The sequence below is a fragment of the Ochotona curzoniae genome, unplaced genomic scaffold, assembly GCF_017591425.1.
Source record: "Ochotona curzoniae isolate NIBS_2020 unplaced genomic scaffold, NIBS_Ocur_1.0 contig_4148, whole genome shotgun sequence".
Taxonomy (NCBI): domain Eukaryota; kingdom Metazoa; phylum Chordata; class Mammalia; order Lagomorpha; family Ochotonidae; genus Ochotona; species Ochotona curzoniae.
The window spans coordinates 4,378,685-4,396,321 of record NW_024466146.1 but is presented as its reverse complement, the minus strand read 5'-3'; the positions used below and the strand labels follow the sequence as shown (position 1 = coordinate 4,396,321).

The window sequence follows — 17,637 nt, the reverse complement described above, 5'->3', positions numbered from 1 at the left end:
CCAGGCTGGGGCAGTCTACAACATTTACTGGCAGGTATGAGAGTCAGGATAGGCTGCAGGCCAGGCTGGATTGGGATGCAATGCCTGGCAGTTCACATTAGGGTTGGGACTTGGGCTGGCCAGTCTGAGCTAAGCTACAGTATTCCTCAGCATGAACTGGGACTGGGGGCAGGACAGATGGAGCCAAGTTGCAGCACCCTGAGGTGAGACGAAAACCATGCCAGACTGGGCCACAGCACCCTCCAGCACACACAACACTCTGGCTAGGAGCAAATTGAAGGGGGTGCGGTTACTCTGGGGGCTCTCCAGGACCATTACTCCCACTGATGAGTATGAGAGCTGGGACTTGGGACAGATCAGGCTGGGTGGGGCTATAGTAACTTGCAGCCTGCATGCAAGCTGGGTTTGGAGGAGGACTGGGCTAAACCAGGGCACTACATCTGCTGGTGCATGCAAGAGCCAGGATAAGTGCCAACTGGCCAGGCTATACCACAGCATCTACCAGCAAGTGCCAAGACAGAGTGCAAATCCTGTCAGACTAGACAGCAGTATTCCATGGAAAATGCAAGATCTGGAACTGGAAGTGGGACTACTAGGGAAACTGAGGGCACTCCTCTGCTGGGCTGCTGTTCCTGCTGGAGTGCATGAGAGACAGGGCTGGGGACAGACCAGGCTGGACAAGGCAGCAGCATCTAACAGCATATGTGTGAACTGGGTTGTTGAGCTGAGCTGCAACTTCCACACATACATACAAGAGCCCAATTTGGATGAGGCAGGGGCTGTATTAGTCTGGCAAAAACTGGAGCTGGGGCTCCCCTCAACTAGGTTGCAGTTCCTGCTGTGTGCAAGGGCCAGGTCTGTGGCATGCTGGGTTGGGCAGGGCCACAGCACCAGTTAGTTTGCATGGGACATGGGACTGGGTATGGAATTGACCAGGCATCTACATTTAGCAGTGTGTGAATAGGCTTATACAGCCCCTGTATTGGCTGGCATGTGCAAGAGTCAAGTCTGGGATTACTCTAGGCGCATTTTCTTGGGGGAATCTCCAACTGGACCACTGGACTCAAAACTCCAGCCACAGAGAAAATCATAGGATTTATGGTCTGACCTTAGAATGCATGCATTGGGACTGAGCCTCCTCGATTGCTGATGCCTACGCAGTGGACAGAATACCCAGGTACATAAAGGAGATATGCTGGCAAGTTCATTTGGGCCTACAGAGGACGTCGAGTGCCATGACATAAGATAGAGGGTAGAACATGTTGGACAAGTCTCCTGACCAAGCTTTGGCAGCAAGTGTCTGGATGGGTAGATGCGCTAGGGTAGACTCGGTCAGCCAACAGACCTTAGCAGGATTATCTCAGTCTTGGAATAGAAAAAAGGACGATGTCTCAGAACCACCAAGGCCACTTGAGCGATACCTTCAGAACATTCTTCTCCATGTTAAGATTTCTAAGATGACATCAGGTGGACATCCCCAATCCCTGGGTACTGATGAGCCTGGGTCCCTGAGTACTGGAAGCAGCCCCCTCCCCCTTGACTAATTCCCTCCCCTCCAAGATACAGGAGAAATGGGAATAAAATGGAAATTGGAAGCATTCGTCCCATCCACCCTCCCCCATCCCTTGATCCCTCCCCATTTTATTTAGTGGTCCTCAGGGGCATGTATTCTTGTCAACCATGTAAACAACATCAAAAACGAAATAATTAAAAAAAAAAGAGGTCCACATCCCACATCAAAGAACTTGGTGACTTCTGGTTCTGGCTGCTGGCTCCAGCTTCCTGCTAATGCACTTCTTAGAAGGTAGAGGTTATGGTCAGGAATTGGGCTCTGCCACCCACACGGGAGACTTGGTGTTCATGGCTCTCAGCTTTTGTGTGGGGCCAGCACTGAGATCCAGTGGTTTAAGCTGCAGTCTCTGATGCTGGCATCTAATACTGAAGCGCCAGTTTGAGTTCTGGCTGCTGTGCTGCAGATCAGCTCCCTGTTAATGAGTATGTGAAGGTGGCAGATCAGGGTCTAGGTGATGAAGTCCCTGCCACCCACCTGGGAGAGAGAGATGGGGTTCCTGGCTCAGGAATGACCTAACTCCAACTGTTGAGGTCATTTGGGGAGTAAACCAGAGGGTGGAAAATTTACCTCTCTCCCTGTCACTCTGCATTCCAGGTAAGTAAAAATAGATCTTTAAGATAAAATGTGCACTTCTCACGGTTTTTTGAAGTCCCCCTCCCCAATTAATACATTCCTCCATGCTTTCTTGTCTTTTCCAGCATGTACTGTGGTCTAGGAGGTACCAAAGTTCTCCCTCCCCCAGGAGGTGTCCAATAGTAACACGGGTACTGCCTCCTGAACTCAGTCCATCATGGCTCCTTTCAGCACAGGGTCATAAAGAACAACCCTGTGCCACCACACCAATGAACAACTGTTTCATTTTAATTGTTTGAAATAACTACTGCACTGATTACAACCTGTACCTTTTTGTTCAACTATTTTCCCACTAACACCAATATTTACATTTGCTTATTCTCTCTCAGACCATTTGCAAAATGTGCGACAGTTTTCATTGTTCTCTGATTATTTGAGCATTTTCAGAAAAGAAACTTCTCACGCGATGAGAGCGTAGACACAAATTTCAATATTTAATAAGCTTTATCTTGATAACCTCAAAAACAAGTTTACCATTTAAATCGCATTATAAAAAATACATTAAGCTTCACATTAGTTTTACATGGAAATATATAATTATTTGAATATTTAAATATAATTTTTCTTTAAGCAAAAAAAAAAATGTGCTACTCAGAGCCCTAGTTACATAAATAATTTAAATGCACAAATGCAAAAACACACTCTACACAATATTGTTTCACATACTCTAGAACTCAGGACAATCACAATAAAAACCTATGCAAAATACCAAACATGGACAAGGTTAATAAAATACTCATTATGATTATCATTTGACTTCTTACTAGTAAAACAATATGATGCACTCTTGAGCACACAAAAACACCAACTGTTTTATCTAATCTGCAAATTAAACCAACATTTATTTAGACAAAGGGGCACATCCTGTATACTATCAAACTCTGAAAGTAATTCCTTCCAACTTATTTTCAATTTTTCAAGCTTTCCTAACACAATGGCTATAAGAACTTAGAATAGCATTTCCATGTTAAACAATATCATTAGTCCCATGTAATGATTTCAGATTTTCAATAATGTAAGTCATAAATATAAATCTGTCACCCTGAAAATGATACTTAGAAGAGCTCCCAGTGTGAAAAAGCTTGTCACAGTTTCCTACGTTTAAATCTTGATCGCTTGGATAGTTGGAACTGTCAACTGCACGTGATGGGATCACAGCAGACATGAGATATTTACAGAATTATTTTCAAATGAAGTCTTGTTTTTAAACCTACACTGCAGTGTGTCTGTTAATATAAGAGATCTTCCAAAAGGTCATGGAAAATGTTTACTATGAAAAAACTGGATCTCAAAAAGTTTTTGCACCAAAATAATCTTATCTTATAATCTGTTTTCCAAGAACTTCTTCAAGTTCCCTCATGGTACCTGAGGGAATTATATGGTTTATTTAACAGGGGGGAAAAAAAGACATCAATAACCACAAGTAGAATATTTTTACAGAACTAGTTGTTTACTTCCTGATCAGTGGGACAGAGCTTTCTTCTTACACTAAAATGGGAGGATTATTCTGGACTAGTAGCCCACAGTGATATTTTAAGTAAATGAAAATATGGTTGAAGGAAATGCTATATGCGTTCTTTTGCAACTAAAAATATAAGCACTTGCTCATTTTTTTTTCACTGTAATTACTGCTTAAATTTAGAAGAAATTACAACACAACACCATCATAGCACACCCACAGGTTAAATAATGGCCCCTAAAATAAAATCACATTTATAAGCAAACCATTACACTATATTCATTAATTTTAAGGTAACACATTTTTTTAACCTCGGAAATCAAGATACATCTTAACACTGACTGTAGTTTCGATAAAACATGTTAATCACACAATAGAGTTGAAATTCACGTTTCGCTTTAACATTGATAACAGAAAAAGAGCCAAGATTTTGGCTTACCAGGGTAAGGAGATCTTCTGTATTAGTTCAACCAGTATCTACCAATAAAGGATCTGAACATATTTCGAGTATCCCAGATGCAAACTGGGTATCTTAACAACTTTTATTTGAATTATTGAAATTGACAAGTTCAAGGCAAATCAAGATTTTCCACTTGCAAAATGAACCTCCACTTAGGTGCTCGGTTTTATCCATTTTTTGAAATACTACATGACTTTGCAAAAAAAAAAAATGAGCTGTTCAAATAATTTTATCAAATCAGTAATTTCAGATGGAGCACTTAAAAATGCATACAGTGATGTCAAAAACATTTTTAAGAGATAATGGTATAAAATAATATGGATTTTCATATCAAACCAACAATCCTTCAAGTAAAAGGTAGTAAAGACAATTTAAAAAGACCTAACTGCACCGACAACTACCATTTTCCCCCTATGATCTAATGATGCTAAAGAAAAGTCTACCAAGATGTGTATGTGCACATGTTTGTGGAAAGTTAAAAGACTTGTAAACCCAGTTTAAAGAAGCAGGAGGAATCTGTGTTGTGTTTATATAGTCACCAGGCACTTTTTTAAAAACTCGATTAAAGATCGTGGAAATCACATTTTCTTTTAAAAGAGAAGAACAAATTATATTTTAGGTATGATCTTCCAAGTCAACCTCACCCAAAGGCTAATTCATTGTAGTGTCTTATATTTAATCATCCAGTTAGAATACTATATTGACAATTCCACTCTGAAACACAGAATGTGAGTACATACGCGTTTGTTCTGATCTTTAAAAATAAAAGCATTCATAGCTTTACTATCTTCATTCTCATAATGTTATAACTTGCTGGTATGAGAATGATTGTCATAAAAAATAAGACAGGATTTGATGAACAAAAATTCTATATACTTTGCCAAATTAACAACAAATTAAGATAAAGATCTTCTACAGAAAAATGTTGGACAGAAGTTGATTTTGAATCTTAAAGAAAAGGACCCTAACACTAATTTTAAACGAATATAAAAGTTCTGAAAAATAAAATCTATAGCAAAATATTCAAGGTTTTCCCAAAAAAGCTGGGAAAGCTATGAGTACTAAATACCAGATATATTTAGATTAAAGTACTGAATCGTCAATTAACTTTAACATGTAAACTTCAGTTTGACCTCATTAGTTCTCAATTTGTTGGATTGCCGAGTCACCATTCTACCAGAATCGGGTATGTGGCACACACTTCTCAACTCATAGGATCTAGCAATACCGGACTTTTTCCTTCTGCGGCGGCAACGTGTGAGGCCCTTTCTCTTCCTCCCTGCCCTGCTGGGAGAAGCCGTCACAGGCTGCTTCGGAGGACCTGCTAGGACTCTTAACTGCTCCTCAGCACCGGCTGGCAGAGATGAAGCAGTCAGGATCATCTCAACATGTCTCTCCTCTCTCTCTAACCTATTCACAACAGACTGCTTCTTTCTGAAAAGCATTGCAACAAAAGTGGCCCTAGATTGGTATTTACGACGCATAAAAATGGAGTACCTCGAAATGTACTTCCTAATGATATCATTTGGTTTAGTCCAAATCCAAACTGACTGTTTCGCTGAAACTGGTCTGCTTTTCTGAGGCAGAGTAACTGATTTATAAACCTTTTGGAGAAAACTGATCTTATTTCTAGCTGCTACCTTCTTGCCCTGACTTTTCTTTTTACTTGCTGAAAATTCACGTCTGCCTGATTTGGGAAAGACTTGGGCAGTTAGTTGGAAGCGACTTGCCTTTGGAATTGAAGATTTGATGTTCCTTTGGTATGACTTTAATTCATATCTTGCCATGGCAGATGTTGAAGCACAGCATTGCATATCATCATCGTTATCAGTTACAGGTTGTTTTAGGAAGGGGTCATTGCAATGAAAGGCATGCTGTTCCCACTTGCACATACACGGCATATCACAACCCTTGGCTATCATGCTGCAAAGCTCGGAGGATTCCCTATCCTTGGATTCTGCATTTAGAGATGAAGGAGAGTGGACTAAGGCTGTGGATGTTGTAGGATCTGAATGGGTAGGACTTGACTCAGGAAACTCATCAGTGCTGCCTTGGATGGTGGCTGTGTTGCTGTCATCCTGAAAATGCTTCCTTTCTGGTGACTCTTCCTCTGAGCTGTCACTTTTCCTTTTGTTCGCTTGGTTATTTGCAAAATTGGTCTGGGTTGCATGGCTTACTTTCACTGCCCGGCATCGACAAGTCAGATGCCACAAGTGGTGGGGAAACTGCTGCGCTAGAGCATAATGAAAGCCTAGGCTATTCAAATCCACAGAGAAGTCATCGCTGTCTGAAAAACCAGAAAAACTGCTTGCTATGTCATCTGACAGAGTTTGAAGTGAGGCAGTATCCTGATTAAGGTCAGGCTGGGTGGCTTTATTTCCTTTATTCGAACAACCTTTGGGGGGCTCCGAATCATCATTAAAGTAACAATGGAAGCGACCTTCCCTAAATTCCTTCACAAGGGCATCCACCTTACGGTCATTTTCTCTTATTATTTGAGACCATGTTTTCCCTACAAATGAGGGAGGCATATTGGGCAAGGCTTCAAGAACTGGCTCATCAGGATCATCTTCGACAACCTCTTCTGCTTTTTCTGGCTTCCTTTTAGAACCAACCGTGGGAGAAGAGTTGGATGGGGAATCATGGCAGTCCTCTCTCAGGTCAAATCTGACCTTCTTAAATGGCTTTTTTTTGCCCAAAGCTTTTTGAGACTTGTCAGGTTTGCGCAGAATAGAACGTCTGGGTTGACGATCCTTCTCAGAATCACAAGATTTCCCTCTCTTTTCTAGATCGGTATGTTTTAACTGCGAATGTTCTTCTCCAGGAGCTACTCCTTGGGCCACTGACTCACCAGAGCCATCCCACGCAACTGCCCAATTGCCAGATTCACACTGCTGATCCATCAGGTTGGCATTATTCTGATCTTTCCCAAGTTTCACTTCCTGGTGAGCTCTCTGCATTTGTTGAGTCATAGGCTGAGAAGTGCCTTTCATGGCAGAATTTCTTCTGGAACCATTAGATCTGACCGGTTTCTTATCAGGTCTTTGTGAGTGGTAAGTCATGGATGGTGAAGTGTCACCATCACAGTCTGTTTCAGAATCACAAGACGGACAGCTTAAATCTCCCAGAATAATATAATCATTCTTCCGGTTTATTATTTTGAAGCTCTCCTTAGATTGCTTTTTCGCTGGCTGAAAACGGGCTTTACAAACATGTCTTACAGCAGAACCACAAGAGTCATAGCAGTAATCATTTACATTTATAGAATCTACATTTGCAGAGTTGAGTTCCCTGGCAGCCATATGAACTGGGTCATGCAGCAAGTGAGGATGAGAGACCACTTCACAATCACAGTCACTATCACTGGTCATCAAATCCACAAGGAACACCTCGGGATGATTTGCTTCTCTGTCTGACGCTTGGTTCACTACTATTTGAAAAGGGACATCAGCATCACATATCACTCCAGAATCACTGGGTTCACTCAGCTTCTCTTCCGTGCTGAGATGCGTTTCTTTCTGAAAGTTTGTCTCTTCATGGGCCAATGAAGGATGGTAGGTGTCTGACTGAAGGTGAATCTGAGAGTCACATTTCATTTCAAACCCGCAGGGTCTATAGTCCTTACCTTCTAAGTCGTTATGATACATCTTTTCTAAGTGCATTTCTTTGGCAGATACAGAAGATGGATCAGCAACAAACTGAACGGGAACACCAGAATCACAATTTATTTCAAAATCACCTAGCTTGTAGCTCATATTTTCCAGATAAATATGGTCTTCCTTCCAGAGATTTGTTTCTGTTTCCCCGTTAGTTTTTTGAGACTGGTCTTCTGCTGATTGAAAAAGGTCACCGGGATCAAAACCTGTTTCAGGACTACAAGGATCACTGCTTTTAAGTTCCAAATTGGCACATTCTTCTTCCAAAATCTGTGGCTGCTCCACTACTGACTGAATAGGCTTATTTGAAGCGTACATTATTTGGGATCTGACAGGCTCATCGCTCTTATCAGGCAGAGGATTAGTTTCCTTAATAGGCTCTTGAATTTTATTAGTCACAGACTGAAGAGATTCGTTAGATTTTAAATTTATTCCAGAATTGTTAGGTTTGACAACCTTGTCTTTCAAGTCAACTTGCTCTTTCAAAATCTTGGTCTCCTTAACTACTTCTTCAGTTTGACCAATCACTGGCTGAAGGACACTAGAACTACATATAACGCTAACACCCTTCACTTCATCCTTCTTGTCTTTCCGACCAACTTCACCCGTGCAGAAGCTTCCCTCTTTAACTGTTTCCATAGGGTGATTACCCACGAACTGATGGGGTTTATCAGATTCAAAATTCATTTCAGAACCATGAGACTGACTGGGTTTTCCTCCCACCTCTGTGTGCTCTGGCTTCAAAAGAGTCATCGGAGGTTGAATGACTATTGCTGGAACTGAGAAAGTAGAACGGGAACTCATTTCAGAACAACTATTCTGGCTTTTCTTCATCTCCAAGGACATCTCATCTTTATTCTCACGGTTTATTTGTTTAACAGTCACAGGAAGTTGATCAACTGAAGGTGGGTGGGAAACACCAGAGCCATGTGTTACTTTTGAGCCAGCAGGCTCATCAATCTTGTTTTTAAAGTCAATATCCTCTTCATTCCACATATCAACTTCTTTAACTGTTTCTCGAGGTTGTCCAGTCAATGACTGATGGGGGTCAACAGATTTGAAACTTATTTTAGAATCAGTAGCTTGCCCGTTTTTTTTATCTTTTAGATCAGCATGGTTTTCATTTTGAGGGGCTAGCTGAGATCGGCTAGTGACTGAGCAAAGAGGTACATCAGTATGTACATTTACTTCAGAACCTCTGGGTTCAGTGCTTTCACCATTAGGGTCTGCACGGTCCTCCTTTAGAACAGCTAGTTGAGATTTTTCGATCACTGACCAGGGAAAAACTTTGGGACTCACAATTACTCCAGAACCACTGTATTTATCACTGCCATTCTCTTCAATATGCTTCTCCTTTCTCTTCTTTTTTTTACCAACTTCTTGAGGTTCAGTCACTAAGTGACGAGGAGCACTAGAACCTGAATTTATCTCAGAACCACGAATGTCAGCACCTCTATCTTGGAATTTAGCAGCCCTTTCTTTTTGAAGCCATTTTTCCTTAATAACGCCTTGAGCTTTTTGAATCACTGACTGAAGAGGGATAACAGAATCAAAACGTGTTTCAGAAACACTTACTTCATTAGATTTATGTACAGGGTGTGCCTGCTTTTCTTTCTGAAAGTTTAAGTCTTCAGTGGGTTCTTCAGAATGTCCAGTCACAGAATGAAAAGCAGTACCACAACCCAAACTTAGTTCAGAATTCGTATGTTCCTTTTCCTTATTTTCTAAGGGTACCTGCTCTTCTTTATGAGGACTTAGCTTTTTAACAGCTACTTTAGGAGAATTAATCACTGAATGATGAGGGATATTAGAGTCCAAACTTATTTCAGAACCACTGGGTTCATCATTCTTCCTTTCTAAGTGTATATACTCTTCTTTCTGAATGATTACTTCTTTAACAGCTACTTCAGGTTGGTCATTTCCTGAATGAAGAGGAATATCAGAATCAAGAGTTATTTCAGAAACACAAGGCTCATTACTTTTATTTTCCAGTTCAACAGGTTTCGCCTCATACACAGCTACTCCAGGTTGGTCAACTACTGAGCAAAGAGGAATATCGGACTCAAAAGTTATGTCAGAACTATTCGACTCACAGCTCCCATCTTCCAGGTTAGTGCGTTCTTCTTTTATTCTTTCAACATCCTGCTGACTCATATTAGAAACTGACAGAAGGGGAGTATCAGAATCAAAAGTCAACTCAGAAGTGGAGGACCCACAGCTCTTAACTTCCATGTCAATATTTAACTCTTTAAAATGTACTGCACCCAAAGCCCCATGAGGCTGATCATCAACTGACTGATAAAAAATGGCATCAGAATCAAAACTTAGGTTAGAAATGCTAGAGTGAACACTCTGATTCTCTAGGTCATTATCTATGTTTGGTGGGTGGACTTCGTTAACTGCTACTTGAGATTGGTCAGCCACTAATTGAGCATCATCATGAAAACACATCTCAGGATCATGAGACTCACAGTTCATATCCATAAGGTCGGCATTCTTCTCTTGCGGAAGATTGATTTCTTCAGGATCCCTCGGGGGCTCATCAGCCACTGCCTCGAATGGCACATCGTGAGGAAGTCGTCTTTTCGCCTTCTTGGATTTCTTCTTCTTCTTTTTCTGGCGAGAGTGTTTGTGTTTCGGTTTCTTTTCTTTGACAGTCATTTGGGGAGGATCAACCACTGACTGAAGAGGAACATCACAATCATAACTTGCTTCAGAACAAGTTGATCCATAGCTCTCATCAACCAGCCGCACATGGGCCTTCTTCCAGCGTGCTGTTTCTGTGACGATCACCGGGGGACGGTCAACCACTAACTGATGCGGGAGAGTAAGATCATCACTTATGTCAGAGCTACTAGAGCCATAATTCTTATCAACCAAAACAATGGGCACCTCATTAGGAAGGTCTTCCTCTTTCACAGACTGCTGGGGGTAGTCACTAATTGTTTGAAAGGACGCATCACAATCAAAATTCATTTCAGAATCACTAGAGTCATAGCTTTGGTCAACCAGGCTAACAGACTTTGCATTTTTAAGATGTGAATCTCTAACAATCACTTGAGATTGGCTGGTACCCTCCTGAGGAGAGTCATCACACCCATAACTTAATGCAGAAATACAAGACTTAATATTCTGATACTGTAAATCAGCAAGTACTTCCTTTGCAAGATTTATTTCTTTGGCAGCCATTTTAGATAAATTAGTCAGCGAACGAAAAGAGGCACCGCAATCAAGACTCATCTCAGAACCTCTAGATTCATTGTTCTTATCTTCCTGGTCAATTTCATTCTCCTTCCACAGACTGATGTCTTGTACAGCCTCAGATGCTGACTGCACAGAGTCACAATCAGACTTCATCTCAGTACTCACGGAGCCCTTCTGTCCCCAGATCACTGACTTGCTAGAACCCACATGCTTTTCTCCCTCAGTACAATCCATACTGGAACAGCATTCCTCTGGCTGCCTAGGGGTGGCAGCTTCAGTGTTCCCTTCACTAGCAGGCATGTCAGCAGTACTCGGCTTCTCTGCTGGGTTTCCTGCTAACTCAGGGGGAGACTCAGCTCTGGCAGAGCTCTCAGCACCCAGAGCTTTAAAGCCACCTGACAGAATTTTACTTTGAGGTTTGGTGCCCTTCTGTATAACCAATTTATCTAAATTGGTACATAAAGATTTTCCTATTTTGTGTTTCTCATGGGAACCTGCAGATGTTTCTACATTGGATGATGACATGAGATTCCTAGAGACCCCATCTGGTGGTTTAGACTGCTTGTCAGCTTTGTTTGGGTCACATTTGTTAACTGAATTCGAAGTGCCTGCTGGTGGTGACCTAGTTTGAGTTATAACCGGTTTAGTACAAGAACTTTCTGGCAGACCACGAGCGGGAGCGTTACAAATTACTGGGTGTCGAATTAAGTTTTTGCCTTTATTTGTAGCTTGGCCAATATCTACTGGATTAACCTTTTTCATACTACCCTCAACTTTAGGAACAAGCACCACAGACTGCTGCTGTCCCTTTTCCAGCTTCTGAATAACTGACGGCCGAACCAACACCTCCTCCGCGCGTTCCGGAGGTTTACTAGGTGTGGAACTCGACTCTTCTCCAGGATCAGAACCCTCAGGGGGTCTGTCTCCGCTGGGTCCAGGAGCATCCTCAGCGTTTTCCTCAGGCAGGCAGTCATCTGAAGGCTCAGGATCAGGTGACTCATCGGCATTCGTAGGTATCTCATTTTGCACTGATCTAAACAAAGATAGGAAAAAACACATAAAACATTCCAATTTTTTTTAATGCTAAAACACAACTCTAATAACTACCACTGTCTTTCTATTTTGGACCATCCCTAGAGGGCAAAGAATCAAGGCAATTGCACCAGGCTGTCCATTTTAGGTACTTCAGTGAGGTTATCAGTACAAGAGCTTGGAGGCAGTCCCACTAGCTGCTACTGAAAAAACAACTGGTTTCTCAATGCAAGAAAATGCAAACACAACCGTGCATCATTTTTCAGTTATCAAAGTTAGGAAAAAAGGTCAACACAAGATAACTAATATTGTGTATTTCAGCTTCTGCTTCTGGAAAAAGGGAATGATAATACTATTTTCCTTATAAAATCAGTTGTCATTTATAGAGTGTTAATGAGAAAATAAAGCCTAGGACATTACAAACATTCACAAATATCAGCTACTACGAGTGCATTATTTTGACAAGTTCTTTAATACATTGACAATAGGAGTGTGGATTAGGTAATGTGTATGAAGATCCTTAATTAATCTCTCTGTAAACTGGTCATTTCTCTGAAATGCAATTTGGCAATGTCTATTAAAATCAAAAATGTACATATCATCTGACATAAAAATTTTTATTTTAAATGTCCTCCTCTGCTTATTTCCTCATGCAAATAAGACTATTCATTGCCTTTTACTTGCAATAGCCAATGAGTGGAGTCCATGTGGCTGTTGTTTTAATAAAATATAATTTGGGTTCTAAAAATAGTAAGGCAGGTCTACATGTATTAATAAAGATCAAAGATTTTAGACATTGCTACCATTTCTATAAAATAGATGGGAAAGATTAGAACAGAACACGATGGCTACAGCAAGAACATAAAGAAGGCTAATGTTTGCATGTGTATATCTTTCCCACTCAACTTTTAAGCTACATTATTTTTAAAAAATCTAAAATCAGCCTAGGAAATTTCTCATACTAGCATCAAGACAACATACTTAATCTAAACCATTTTAGGAGTAACTCTTCCATACACATAACCTGCCTACCTAATGATACCATCACATCCTGAATTCATAATTCAGAACAGGCAAAAAAAAAAACCACTGTCACCAATTGTCTCCATCTAAGGACATACGACTGCTAGATCCTATGCTAGGTACTGATATGAGGTACTGATATGAGCTCAAAGATAAGTTATCACTCAAGAAGTATTCAAGTAGCAGCAGAAAGTAATACAAAAAATAATTACAGCTCAAGGTGAGAAACATCATCATGTCTAGACTGATTTTAAAAAGAGATTAAACTGCCACAGCCCAGAGGAGCCTAGGACGACATGCTCATGACATGGCAGCCAGGACGGGATCCTCAAACTGAAAAGAGGTAAACTAGGGGATGTTTGTTCAGGAAAACTTAATTCGCACCAAAACTAAGGAATCTGAATAAACCCACAGACTTAAATCTATTAACATTGGCAGACATCCACTGCTTCCCACAAATCTGCTGCATTAATGCAAGAAGTCAGTAACAGAGAAACCAGGCAGAGCCATGGTATGGGATAGGATCTATCTCAATTTTTCTGTGGATTTGAAAGTATTCTTTAAAATGGACTGTAAGAATTATAAAGACAAACCTTCATTAAATATTTTTTTATTCTGAAAAAAGCCTCCTATATCTAAAATAATATGTGTATATATGTGACATATATGAGTCACAAGCTACTCATCTTTCTTAACTTGTAAGTATTAATTTTACTTTCCCATATAAATGTACTAACTTAATACTAATTTGGAAAAAATTTAAAGTTGATTCTGACATCAATAATAGTATAATGAGGCCAAAAATATCTGTACATATTCATGCCACTTAATTCTAGTCATCCATTGGAAGAGATGCTTAAATTAAGTGAGTGAAAGATGAAGAATGGGACATTTACATAGTCTCAGGAAGTCCTTCCCCAAATGATTCTTAACAATTACAGCAGAATAAACATCACTTCAGGAAGGAATAAATTGGTAGATAGCATCTTAATCAAGAGACTCAAGTTGAAACCACCAGCAAAGTCATGGCAAAATCATCTGTCTTTGAATTCATACATTGAGGAGGTCACTACAGCAATTCTGAGGCTTGCTCAAGATGAATCATCTGAATTAAGCCATGAGAAAATAGTAGGCATTAGTAAAATTAGGGACAGCTCATACAGTAAGTGCCCAGTACTTTTCTGAAAAGGTCTTGTAAGTGAAGGAAAACTAAGGAACTGTTCAAGATTGAAGAGAATTGTAAGGTAAGACAACTAGAAATGGGTGACCCCAGACTGGATCCTGGTCCAGAAATAGGATGACTGACGTGACCTCACAGGATTTCTAGATGAGCGAACAGTGTGCTGTCCAAGTCCTTTCCTGGTGCTGATCACTGTAGGGTGCTTATCGCAGATTTCATATTCGGGGCAGCCAGATAAAGAATGCCCAAGAATTCTTTGTGCCAGTTTTTGCAATGTTTTCATAAGCCTGAATTTTTCCGAATGAAAAGCAAAAAGATTTTTTTAAAGTTTTTAAAGGTCTAGAAACTGTTCAAACTCTAGGAATGAATGCCACAGAAATACCTGCACTATACAAATATAGTTGTTGGAGCACTGCCCATGAGTTACAAACCAGCAGCTTGTACTGACTGCATGACAGGCTAATTCTGTTCTTGATGCCGGCCAAGAAACCTTATTTATCTTGCCTCTACTTTCTGTCCATTACAATATTTTCACCATGTCTAAATTCTAGGTTAGCAACGTGCAAAGCAGAAGTTTAGCCCTCTTTTACTACTGGTTTGCCTCTCAGCTGGTACCAATGGATTTTACCCATCTTATATGGCTGCAGTGGCAAACCCACTACGCTATTTAATCTCATCTTGTGCAGCTATTTTTCTTTAAAATGGGATATTAACTCTGACATATTATCAAAATATATTTTCATTTAGGTTATAAAAATAAAATTATACATGAAGAAAGGTACTGAGACGCTGGCAGGTTATAAAGAGAGCTGATGACACTTGTTTTAGCAAACAGCTCCAGAAACGTAGGGATTGACTTTGTTTTCACTCTATCCTTACCTTGCTTTTGCCACCAGCTTTCCTGTTACTAATCTTCTAAAAAATATTTTTGTTTCCACCTTCCCCCACCCTGCATAATCCTATGACATATTTACAAAACACCTCTTTGACACATAATTATTGGCATAAGACCAGAAAAACTGACAATTGCAAATGGAAATAACTACCTGAAATTTGCATTCTGCATTTCTTGATTTAACAATTCACTTTGAAAGACTCTGTAACTACAATATGACTATTGAATGAAATACGAATTACAGAGTAATAGCATTCCACTTGGCCACTTTACCTGTTTTCCTGATAGTTATACGGATGGTGCCGCAGCACATCCTGCAAGAAACGCTCCATCAAGCTACTGGTACACATTTGACGTCTGCTCTGTCTGGTCAAGTTTCTGTGCTGAGCGCTGAACAAATGCTAGGAAGAAAAGGGAAACTGAAGAGTTTTAAATGGGCAATATTCAGTATAGCAACAGTTTCACAAAGTACATTAATGTATATACTCATTGTAGAAAATGATCCCTTTTCTACAAAGCAATTTTGCAGAAAATTTGCATCTGAAAATCATGAAGGTATCTTTCTCTTAGATATAGTCAATGCATTTCTCTAAACAGAGCCTAAGGAAAAAATCTTAAATGTGGATAATTTATGCAAAAAATATATATAATGCTTATTGGGGCATATAACAAAGAATTGGAAACTCCTTAGGTGTTTAACAATAGGGCTGGAACTGCGGCTTAATGATTAAGGGCTGGCATCCCCTTTGGTTCAAGTCCTGGCTGCTCTACTTCTGATCCAGCTCCCTATAAATTCATATGCCTTGGAAAGCCATGGATGATGGCCCAAATACTTGGGCCTTGCACCCATGTGGACACCCAGAAGAAGCGCCTGGCTCTGGTCTGAAACCCCTGACTATTGGGGGCCACATGGGGAATGAACCAGTGGATGGGAAGACCACCATCTTCCTTCCAAATAAGTACATCTTTTAAAATAAATAAATGAAGAAATAGTCTTCATACCAAAGATTCTACCCACAACAGTCAGAGGATCCACTCAAAGAAAAGTTTATAAGATTTAACTCCTCTTCTCAGAACTGGAAAATGGCTTCCTATCTCACTTGGGATAAAGTTCAAATTCCTTATCAATGTCTTAGAGAACCTGCGTTTTTGAATTCTACACCTGCTTCACACACTTCTCCCCACCCCCATTTGCAGTCACATGGCTTCCTGGCTTTTAGGATTACTGTCCCAAACTCTCTTCTGTCTCAGCAAAAAAGCCTTACCTGCCCACCCAACCTAAAACAGCACTCTCATTGCTATTTTATTTCCCTTATAGATTGTGTCACAATCAGACATATCACATTGTAGATATATGTTACTTCTTATTTCCTGTCTTATCACACTAGCATAAGCTCTTTGGAAAAAGAAATGTGTGGTTTTGTGCATGGTCATGTCCCTGGAATCTTAATCTGCCAACTAATATATTCTTAGTATAATCTGTTCAATAAATGGACTGTGTACAATGTAAGAAAAAATCACAGCATCGTCACGGCAAGAGGAAGCTCTCACCTGTTCCAGATTATTGTACTGCACCCGGCAGTAGCTGCAGTAGCCTTGTTTTCTCTGCATTATGAATACTGAAAATCCATGAATTCTCCAACTGGAAAAAGAAGAAAAAGAGCCAAAAAATGAGAATTCCCTACTGGCATGAGAAGGATGGTTTGATGATTATTATTATGTCTAAAATAGTAATATTTTAGAAATTATATAATAGTATTATTACATAAAATAGTAATGAAATTGACTGAGTCAATCAGCAAATCAATAAAAACACCTTAGATTATGAAAGAATTTGCCAGAATTTAAAGATCAGATGCTTATATTTCTTATCAGCTTTCTCATAATTCATTATTACAGATTAGGAATTGATTTAGTAACAAATAATAGTCAATTTGTGCAAATAACTAGTTCTAAAATATTACCATGGCATACTGACCATACTTGAATGAAACTCATTAATTTTTCCACCATGTTTCTATATAAAACCTCAGATTATCTGAACTCTCCGGGTCATTTATAATAACGACTAATTATTATAATGACTAATAAAGATACCACATGGCATATTCTGATTAACTCACAGAGAGGCAGATTTTAAAAATAATTTGCTAATAGTCAAAGCAATTCATTCAAACTCTGAAACACAAGACACTTTTGGGAAGCACATAAAACAAGCAAACATGAGGAATTCTTACTGGAGTTTTGAGATTTCCTGATAAATAGTTACCTAATTGCACCATTCTTAAAACTCCAATGCCTCAGCGTTACATACCACAGTAGCTCCCAAACAGACAGAATGTAAAAATCATTTTCCAAAATTTTGAGCTATTACAGCTAACAGTGAGCCCAGGATTCAGAATTTTTTTAAATTTCCCATGCGTTTATATGTATTGTCAATTTATTAACTGGCACAATGTATATATGTTTGCAATTATTTTAAGTAAAGAATGCACGTTTTTATAATGAAAATAGAATTACAA

General features: G+C 39.7%; 1 protein-coding gene across 1 annotated transcript; it reads right to left on the bottom strand.

Annotated features, from left to right (window-relative positions):
- Positions 1-5,234: 5,234 nt before the first annotated feature.
- Positions 5,235-16,749, bottom strand: ZDBF2 (zinc finger DBF-type containing 2). Its single transcript, XM_040984388.1, has 4 exons — positions 16,667-16,749; positions 15,389-15,516; positions 9,095-12,018; positions 5,235-8,977 (listed from the first exon to the last, which is right to left on the bottom strand). Exons 1-4 carry the CDS (start codon positions 16,724-16,726, stop codon positions 5,235-5,237), a joined length of 6,855 nt encoding a protein of 2,284 aa, XP_040840322.1. The 5' UTR covers positions 16,727-16,749.
- Between the last annotated feature and the right edge of the window lie 888 nt (positions 16,750-17,637).

Coding starts and splice junctions, on each gene's coding strand:
- ZDBF2 (XM_040984388.1), bottom strand. CDS start 16,726: ATGCAGAGAAAACAAGGCTACTGCAGCTACTGCCGGGTGCAGTACAAT. Junction 15,517..16,666: donor AGTACAATAATCTGGAACAG/GTGAGAGCTTCC, acceptor TTTTCTTCCTAG/CATTTGTTCAGCGCTCAGCA. Junction 12,019..15,388: donor TATAACTATCAGGAAAACAG/GTAAAGTGGCCA, acceptor ATCTTTGTTTAG/ATCAGTGCAAAATGAGATAC.